The sequence below is a fragment of the Clupea harengus genome, chromosome 2, assembly GCF_900700415.2.
Source record: "Clupea harengus chromosome 2, Ch_v2.0.2, whole genome shotgun sequence".
NCBI lineage: Eukaryota > Metazoa > Chordata > Actinopteri > Clupeiformes > Clupeidae > Clupea > Clupea harengus.
The window spans coordinates 5410962-5421593 of record NC_045153.1 but is presented as its reverse complement, the minus strand read 5'-3'; the positions used below and the strand labels follow the sequence as shown (position 1 = coordinate 5421593).

The 10632-nt window shown below is 42.1% G+C and overlaps 1 protein-coding gene across 1 annotated transcript; it reads right to left on the bottom strand.

Annotated features, from left to right (window-relative positions):
• Nucleotides 1-5410: 5410 nt before the first annotated feature.
• LOC116224559 (E3 ubiquitin-protein ligase TRIM35-like) lies at nucleotides 5411-10262 on the bottom strand. The gene is made up of 5 exons (XM_031584646.1): nucleotides 9861-10262; nucleotides 9580-9675; nucleotides 9261-9491; nucleotides 8579-8690; nucleotides 5411-6140 (listed from the first exon to the last, which is right to left on the bottom strand). The coding sequence occupies exons 1-5, from the start codon at nucleotides 10260-10262 to the stop codon at nucleotides 5590-5592; spliced, it is 1392 nt and encodes a 463-aa protein (XP_031440506.1). The 3' UTR covers nucleotides 5411-5589.
• Nucleotides 10263-10632: the final 370 nt, after the last annotated feature.

The window sequence follows — 10632 nt, the reverse complement described above, 5'->3', positions numbered from 1 at the left end:
GACAGAATTTTGAGAACCACTGGCCTACATAATGAAAGAAATAAGATATTTTGGAATATATGTAGACATATTACAATTTAATATTAATGTGGAGAAAAAGATATTGAGCAAGGTGTCTATAAGTCACATGCAATCACACTGATATCATGTGTTGTATTGTGTTAATCATTAAACTGCAGTTAAAAAAGACATGCATTATTAATATGGGGAATATGAGTAAGGTGTAGCAAGTTTCCTCTTCTTTGGTGTGGTGTGTTGGGGGGGTAACATCAACACAAGGGATGCCAACAAAATGAACAAGCTGGTAAGGAAGCTTGCTCCGTGGTGGGAATAGACCTAGACAACCTGGAGGCGGTTGGGGAGGAGAGGAGGAAGCTGGATGCTATCCTGAGGAACCCTTCCCATCCCCTCTATGACGAGCTACAGCAGATGGGGAGCACGTTCAGCCACAGACTGATCCCTCCTCGGCACATAACAAAGTGCTTTGGCCAGTCCTTTGTTCCAGTAGCCATCAGACTCCACAACCGAACATAACTTTTATCTAATTTACGCCAGCTGACTTGTACTTATCTGATTTAATTTATTTGTATTTTTTAGAGCTCCTTTGCGTGACCGTCCAAAAAAAAAAAAAAAAAGAATCCAACAGAAGTGCTGTGGTTGATTTAGCTACAAAGCCTGCAACACCTATCCACCCTGGTCTTATCTGCACCACCTATCCACACTGGTCTTATCTGCAACACCTATCCACCCTGGTCTTATCTGCAACACCTATCCACCCTGGTCTTATCTGCAACACCTATCCACACTGGTCTTATCTGCATGCACGCACGCACGCACGCACGCACGCACGCACGCACGCACGCACGCACACACACACAAGCACAACTTGCTGCTTGATGGGATAGCACCTAAATGCTTCCGTCTGAACCACCCACTGACTGAGGGTCTGTGGAGTTGGGAGGACATCATCACAGTGACTCCAAGAATGAATTTAAGGCCGTTACCCACAGTTCCCTTCAGCTGATCCTCCTCGTCACAGCATGGCTGTTCATCCACTGCACACACACACACACACACACACACACACACACACACACACACACACACACACACACACACACACACACACACACACACACACACACACACACACACACACACCATGGAAGTTCATCCACTGCCCTTGCACACACACACACACACAAACCATGTCAGTTCATCCACTGCCCTTGCTCACACACACACCCAAACACACACACACACACACACACACACACACCATGGAAGTTCATCCACTGCCCTTGCACACACACACACACACAAACCATGTCAGTTCATCCACTGCCCTTGCTCACACACACACCCAAACACACACACACACACACACACACACACACACACACACACACACACACACACACACACACACACACACACCATGGCAGTTCATCCACTGCCCTTGCTCACACACACACACACACACACACACACACACACACACACACCATGGAAGTTCATCCACTGCCCTTGCACACACACACACACACAAACCATGTCAGTTCATCCACTGCCCTTGCTCACACACACACCCAAACACACACACACACACACACCATGGAAGTTCATCCACTGCCCTTGCACACACACACACACACAAACCATGTCAGTTCATCCACTGCCCTTGCTCACACACACACCCAAACACACACACACACACACACACACACACACACACACACACACACAAACACACACACACACACACCATGGCAGTTCATCCACTGCCCTTGCTCTGCTTGAGAAGCCGCTGCTGCTCATCTGGTTTCCTCTTCTTGCTGGCAGACAAAGCTAGTTACCATCTGTCTCCCCTCCTGCAATGTAGCCTTACCCCACGCTCTCCAACCTTTACCTAGCCCAAACCCTGCTCTCCCACCCTATCCCTGCCCAATGATACCCCAAACCCTGCTGTTTCACCCTATCCCTGCCCAATGATACCCCAAACCCTGCTGTTTCACCCTATTCCTGCCCAATGATACCCCAAACCCTGCTGTGCCTATGCTGTAATGCCTTGTGCATGTTGAACCCCTTCCACCCTGCTCTTGGCTACTGGATCCTTAGACTGTGACAAAGTCATCTCCAGGCTGGTCTTAGCACATCTGAACCCTTCCACCAAGTTGGACAATATTTCTTTTCCCACACAAAGCTACGGTACTTAGACAACATGACACCCCACGACATTTCCTAACTGCCTTATTCACAACTTTTCATGACCCATTTCTCCACCTGAAATAGTAACTTCACACACAGTCAAAAGACACCTTACATGTGGCAAAAGCCCAAACTGTAAGCACCGTGTGTGTGTGTGTGTGTGTGTGTGTGTGTGTGTGCCCTCTCTTGCGTCTTCGCTGTAATATGAGTGTCTTTATTTTTGTCTTTTCTTTTATTCTCTCTCTCTCTCCCGTATACAGACACACACACACTCTCTCTCTCTCGTATACACACAGCACTGAGCACTGTGTTGATTGGCTGGGATTGTTTATGGCTCGGTCTGAGCCACTTTGTTTGTTTCCCATTTATAGAACTAGGACTGTGTGCGAACACCAGAGCTTTTATACTAGAGGGACAAGAGGAAATATTCACTGAATTTGACAACAAGTGTATGAGATTAGAATCACGCAGTGGACCTTTAACAACACAGAAGTCTGACCAGGTGTGAAGCCCTGTCGATAAGCAGAGCGCCATCTACTGGTGTGGAGGTGCGGAGATAGAACTGTAAAGAGTTGAGCAGATTGAATGACTGACACCCATGAGAGCAGGGGAGGCCAGGTTGGGGTTTATAAGGTGAAATACTCTCTGATAGACCACAGGAATAACAACCCGTTTAGGGTTTATAAGGTGAAATACTCTCTGTTAGACCACAGGAATAACAACCTGTTTAGGGTTTATAAGGTGAAATACTCTCTGATAGACCACAGGAATAACAACCCGTTTAGGGTTTATAAGGTGAAATACTCTCTGTTAGACCACAGGAATAACAACCTGTTTAGGGTTTATAAGGTGAAATACTCTCTGTTAGACCACAAGAATAACAACCTGTTTAGGGTTTATAAGGTGAAATACTCTCTGTTAGACTACAGGAATAACAACCTGTTTAGGGTTTATAAGGTGAAATACTCTCTGTTAGACCACATGAATAACAACCTGTTTAGGGTTTATAAGGTGAAATACTCTCCGTTAGACCACAAGAATAACAACCTGTTTAGGGTTTATAAGGTGAAATACTCTCTGTTAGACCACAAGAATAACAACCTGTTTAGGGTTTATAAGGTGAAATACTCTCTGTTAGACCACAGGAATAACAGCCTGTTTAGGGTTTATAAGGTGAAATACTCTCTGTTAGACCACAGGAATAACAACCTGTTTAGGGTTTATAAGGTGAAATACTCTCTGTTAGACCACAGGAATAACAACCTGTTTCCACTTTGCTCTGTGGTTAACCACTTTGAGTGTTTTTGTATTGTAGTTATGGTTATTGTCCACTGGCATGGTTGTTCCAGCACACTTGGAACTTGTACAGTAACATCCTAAAAGTGAAGTGAAGTGAAGTGAAGTGAAGTGAAGTGATTAGAGTGATTCAGCCTCCTCTTGACATTAAGACTTCTCTTGACATTAAGACTGCTCTGGACATTAAAGTAACACTATGCAACAATTTGACACTTTTTGAGGTATGGTTTTAAAGGCAGATAGTTTTGGTACCATCCTCAAATTCATTTTGATAGCATATGGTCATGTGAAGGACAGATAAACACCTGTGTCTTCCCCACTAGGCATCCAAGATATGCCCTATGTAGTTGTGTTCCGGGCTGGAACATCCTGCTAAAGTGGAAGAAAAGCTTTCACAGCATGACATTGACAGCCATACTACCAAAAGACACCAGTTATTATATCAGTGTCAGCTGGGCTATTGGTGGTGTTTGCAAGGTTTTTGCATAGCTTTTAGGTAGTTAGCTTGCTAGTTTTGGAACAAAACTCCTTATTGCTGCTTTAAGACTGCCCTTGACATTAAGACTGCTCTGGACATTAAGACTGCTCTTTTGATGTGTCTTTACATCAAATGTGTGCTCTTTTGTATTACTGATTGCACTGAATAAAGACAATAGCTGAATTTGTTTATGTGAAATGTCTTAACCAAATGAAATTTGGAATCTCTCTCCCTCTCTCTCACACACACACACACACACACAGACACACACAGAAACACACACACACACACACACACACACACACACACACACATCTGTCCAAGACTGCTTAGAGTCTAAATGGTAACGTTTTCAGATGACACATTTAATGGATGAATCACAGCAGTCATTTTTGACTGAAGACATATAGTTATTATCTTGTAAAATGTTAAATGTGTGTTGTCATTGTTAAAGACATTGCCAAATACACAAAAAACGAATAGTCCTGAGATGTAGATATGCACTAGTTGTACGTATGTTTTGTTATCTATTTTATTGTAAATTTTCCCTTACTTTGGATACAAACGAGTAGAACGTCATTAAAAGGAGGCTTACAAATCTGAAATTATGCATAGTTGCTTACAAAACTGTCATAATGAGAATGACTTGCCTCTTTAGAAAAGTTTAAATCAAAATAAATGGGAATCAAATGTTTGCAAAAAGCAGTACCGTATTTTCCGGACTATAAGCCGCTACTTTTTTCCCACGCTTTGAACCTCGCGGCTTAAACAACGATGCGGCTAATTTATGGATTATGATACCTGTGACTGTATACGGTGGCTTTGTGTTTACGGTGGCTTTGTGGAGCTAGGATGCTAGCATGGATGCAGCCGCATGGATGCTTAGCTCCACGCGATTTCTCAGTATCTCTCAATAACTTAACTAATGTCAAAATAACCACAGTCTACCAGCGTAGACAGAACACAACTCAAAACACTTTAGAAAATAAAAGTTTACAACAATACAAATCCAGTCTTCAAGTTCTTTAGCTCACTGGTTTCAAACTAGCGTCTGTCTTCAATCTAACGTTCTAGCTTCTGATTGACTCTTGCGACTGTGCGCTCTTAAAGCAACAGTGCACTTATCTAACTGGCAAAACTAACTATTGTATTAGTTTTGATATTCATTTTAGCCTGTGCAAAGTTAATTTGTTTCAATGTTGCGGTAGGCACCTGCGGCTTATAGACATGTGCGGCTTATTTATGTTAAAAATAATAATTTTTAAAAAATTCAGTGCGTGAGGCTTATATTCAGGTGCGCTCAATAGTCCGGAAATTACGGTATTAACATTTCTGTCAGGCCGGGCAATTCTGTAACCATGTTGCGTCACCGTCATCATACGTTTAGAAAAAAAAGGAAGTTGTTTTGGAATATCTTTTACAACACATTTCTGTCAAAGATATTTGCCCTTCAATTTGCCATATTTACAGAGCTCAGATTATGTGAGACCTCTGGGATTTTCTTAAGGCAACTAACCATACAACTACAATTAGTCAGAATGGTTAATGCATGAAGACATTTTAACAGCATGAACAAGTCATTATTAACCTGGCAAAAGGAAGTGACATCATCTCTTGCTGTGCTGCTCTACTTTCACTGAAGCTCTCACTGGTGACATCCTCAGAGGAGAGAGTTTACAGCCAACATTAAAGTATGGAAACACTCTCTCAGTGAAAGTGTGTGTGAGAGTGTGTATATGTGTGTTATTATCAGGGTCAGAGAATGACAACTCTCCTCTGTCCCAGTCCAGCTGCACTCCGATCCTCTGGAGTTTCTGCTTCACTGTGAGGCGAGTGGAGGGCTGTGATGTAGAACCTGCTCTATATTCACCATCTTCATACTCCACATACCACTGTCCACTCATGGAGGTATAGTCTCCCTTCCTCTGGAGAGACTCTGTCATCACACCCACAAGCCAATATGTGTTCTCTCCAACCTCCACATCCCAGCAGTGAGTCCCAGAGTTAAAGCCCTCAGAGCCCAGGATGTCGGCATACTTATCAAATCTCTCTGGGTTATCAGGAAGCTGCTGGCTCTCATCACCCCATCTCACACTGGTCAGATCCTCAGACAGGATGAGAGTGTCGGCTGCAGTGTTGGGATCCAGAGTCACAGGAGCTGCAGAGTGAGAAACACAAATGGTTTACGTGGAAAGAGCACCCAAAAAAAGATACATACACATATACAAACTAGAGGTCATTATCTGTATCTGTATTTGTATCTGTTAAACCAACAAAATGATCTGTCTTTGGGTCTGGATTCGGATAGAAGGCCAGAAGTGGGTGTGGCATATGTTGGAAGTCATGTTATTTCAGGCACATGTTGTATTTCTTAGCCAAATATTCATTGGTAATGCAATTGGTGTGTTTTCAAAGCCCCACATTGATTCATTAATTGTATTTATTTATTATACTTATACGGTACTTTTCCTCTCTTTTTATTTGTATCTAAACTAAGTTTTATGAAATGTCTGAACCCCCCAACTTGTCCAAATGAATCACATCGCCCTCCATGCTTAACAGGGATTTCCCCACCATCACAGCACAGGTTTGGTCAAACTGTACCTGAGAAATTCATGCATGAGGGTACCCTGTAGCATGGTGCAGTGACAGTTAGGAGCTTACGGAAACCCGTGTTTTCAACAACTGAGTAGGGCAGGAGGTCCTGGCAAATCATTTCACCCAAAGTTTCTGTATTCTGCTTGGCAGTCGGGTGGTTGTGTGTGTATGGTGTTTATGAATTGAACACAGCTGTTATTGGTGGTTGTGGCTGTGTATTATCCACTGCTGGGGGGGCCTGGGCAGACATGGTCACAAAGGGATGTTTGAGATGCATATGGTTATGCATTACTGATGTTGTTAGGTGTTTCACATTCCTGCCTTATTATTGTGGCCTTGTATAATCAGCTGGGCTGGTTGTAAAGTGCTCCCAGATAGCACTGGTGGTTTGAGAGGTGCTGTAGAGTTCATTGCTAGGTCCTAAAATAGCATGTGTGTGTTTGTAGGCCCACTTTTATTATATTTATATGCTATTATTCATTGGCTACATAAGCTGTTTTTAATCAATGACATTGTGTGAAACCTTAGCTAGTCTACTAATATGAAAGAAATAGTCTAGTCTTAATCATGGCCAGAGGACACATATTTAACATGTTTTATACAATTACCTTTTCTCCAGATGCTGTACCAGGTTAGTGTTTTGAAAGTGTCTTACAGATAATGGCATTGCTTTGTCTTATTGAAGTGTATGCCGCCAGTTCACACACACCTGACCTCACCAACTGCTGCCTACACTCATCTGATAATGAAGAAATAGTTCTTCACGCAAATAGAACTTTAAAGAACTTTAAAGATTCAGGCATCAGCCGTCAACATACTACTTGCTGATTTTCAGTTGATGAACTTCGTTATGAGCAGTGAACAGGAATTATATGAAACATGAGAATCAAAGGCTCAAAACCTGTTGCCAGCAGTCATTATTTTTTTTAGCGGTCATTATAAAGAATGGGATGATCCATTCAATTCAATGGAACTTTCTGCAACATTCTGGGGATAAAATGGTTTAATGCATGAGACCAATTTCCAATAACTTAATAAATGCACAGACTAAAGGTGAAAAACATTTGATGATTATTATAGCGCCATTGTCTAAAATTAGTCTCTGTCTCTTTCTTTCTTTGTGTCTGTGTGTCTGTCTGTGTCTGTTTCAGTCAGGTCTCACTGTATTGGACAGTCCCATATTAAGTCTTTTCAAAACAGTAGGGTGAGACAAGAAAGCTAACCGAGTTCAGGCAGGAGCAACACAGTTCCTTTCATTTCCTTTAGTCCATCAGTGAGGAAAAAAACATTGTTGCACTCCTAAAAGAAAACGTTGGTCATGCACGACAAAAGAAAATGTCTTAAGCGTACTGGTACGTACTGAAAACAGGCTGCATTACCACACACACTGGCACATCCATAGCAATGGAAGATGACATGTCCTCCGTTTATCGACATGGGAGAACGATACCGTTTACTGGAGAAACAGTTCACTGGAGCATCCTTAATAATACTTGTTCAATTGCGTTCAACTCACTTTAACAATGTCTTCTGTTTTAGCTTTACTGTATCCTTATCAATTCTTGAACTCAACTGAAATATCCCACACAATTCTGACTAATTTTCTTTTTCACCCGTAGACCTGCGTCTACACACTCTTCATCACTTCCGCTCTTCTCCAGTTCCCCCTTCCGCTTGGCAGCTCTTTTGATCTCTTCACTTGTCTTCAGATTTCTTTGGAGGTTCTTTCTGCTCTTATTTATGTAAAGCACATTGAATTGCTTGTCTGTCTGTCTGTCTGTCTCTCTCTCTTTCTCCCTATGTAAAGGTGTATTTGCGTTTGAAAGGGATGTATTTCTTTGGTCGGTTCGTTTTGCTCTTATTTATGCAAAGCACATTGAATTACCTCCGTGTATGAAATGTGCTCTATAAATAAACTTGTGTCCGTCGATCCATCCATCCACACTATGTGAGTGTGTGTGTGTGTGTTTTGTGTTTGAAATGGATGTATACACTTACTGTATTGAACAATCTCCTGCATCTTCTCCCAGACTCTGAACTTCAGGTTGCCCAGGTGTTTTGCCACATTGATCAGAGCTCCTGAAACCCTCTCTGGATCATGCAGTGTGCACTGGGCTCTGGAATAACATTCAGGAGTCAGTGCTGCTGTGGGTTTGGGTTCAGAACCACAGAGAAGAGAGAGACAGGAGGCAAATCACTCACCTTTCCACTGTGCTCTTGTAGTTCTGTGAAAAACACCAAAGAACAAAATATGTAAAGCATTGACATTAACGCTTGACATTAAATTCTCCTACACTAACAACTTAAAGGAAACTTAAGCAAACTATCAATGACAGTAATGCTTCCAGGATCTCAACACTACTATACATTAATAATATATATCAAGTAATATGAAAAACAGGAACTTCTAAATCAGTATTACTTGCCGTCTGTATGGTTAAGTGAATTGGTTTGTCAGATTATTATAAACTACTATAGAACCTGTAATCCTGAGTGTGTTGTTTACATAATGCTTAGCTTTTTAGCCACTGACCCATTCATGGAACCCTATATTATTATCATTTCCATACATATAGGCCCTATTATAGGGTATAAACCTGTTTTCTTTGTGGAATCAGAAATAATTTACTCCTGTTAATGACACTGCTTTAGGAAAAAAGAAAACAGGACCGGTTCTTACCTGCAGGAATGTGATGTCATCAGCTCCCATCTCCTTTTCTATGGCTCTGATTGTGTCTGAAAGAGATGAGATCTCTCTGCTCATCTTCTCAATCTTCTCCTTCATCATCTGACTCTTCTGCTCCTCTTCCTCCTTCAGTGCAGCTATCCTGGCTGCCTCTTCATCTCGTAGAAACTGGTGCAGCTTCTCAAACTCCTCTTTGATCTGTTTCTCTGTGTGCTGGGTCTGAGTCTGGATGATCATACATACAGTAATAACAACGTTATTTTTCTTGTTGCTGAAATGAAAACTCCTGTGTCTAATCTGGTCCATATCTCACCTTAATGTGCGCTGCTGTTTGGTTCCAGATGAGTTTAACTCCTTCATAAGTTTTGAATTTATTTCTTAGGGGCTCCAGTTTGATCTTGAGTTCCTCCTGAAATACACACACACGTTACTGGGTAACAACTACTGCAGTAAACACAAGTGTAAAGATTTGCACTCTACTGGTGTTGACATTGAGTAGTTATGGAGGCATGTATCTGCATATTTAATTTCGAATTAATTCTTCATAGATAACATTATGTGTAAGCATTATTAAACTCATCTGAGCATTCATACCTTAATATCTAGTGCAGCCTCATCGATGGGACTGAAGTTGTGGGTTTTGTGTGTTTTTGAGTCTCGACACACCACACACACAGGCTGTTTATCCTCCAGACAGAAGAGCTTGAGTTTCTCACTGTGCAGACTGCAGAGCACCTCAGACCCTGCTGAAGCTCTCTGACTTCTCTCCTGTAAGAAGGTCCCACACAGGTTCTTTAATGTCAGACTGACTGGAGGATGTTCCATTGATGATCTCCTCCTGCAGACTGGACATTCTCTGGATCCTTTGGTTTCCCAGAACTGCTGCAGACAGGTTTTACACACACTGTGACTGCATGAGAGGACGACAGGGTCCTTGAAGATGTCACAGCACACAGGACAAGATAAATCCTCTTCGGAGAACGGTTTCGATGCCATAGTCTTGTTACCGGTTGACTCTGTTTTGCAATGGCAGCTTAGACAGTTTGCTTTCACTTTCACACACGTTTACAGTTTGAAAATCATGTCAGTCTCTGTACAGGAAAAAACAACATACTAAAGTCACAAGGCTGTCAGCTTCATATTCCTATATTTGAAACCAGAATGGTTGGTTTGTTTTGTTGAGTATAAAAGTATAGAGAGAACTCGCACCTGTTTAAAGTTCGCTGAAAAACAGTCAGTCACCGGAGTCCGCCCGTCTCAGTTCCCAACTTCCTTGTTTAACATCGTTGAGTCGAGCCAGAGGGAGGGACTTTGGTTGAAAAGTATTCTGATTGGCCAGCTCAGCTACACCATTAGAGCGAGAGAG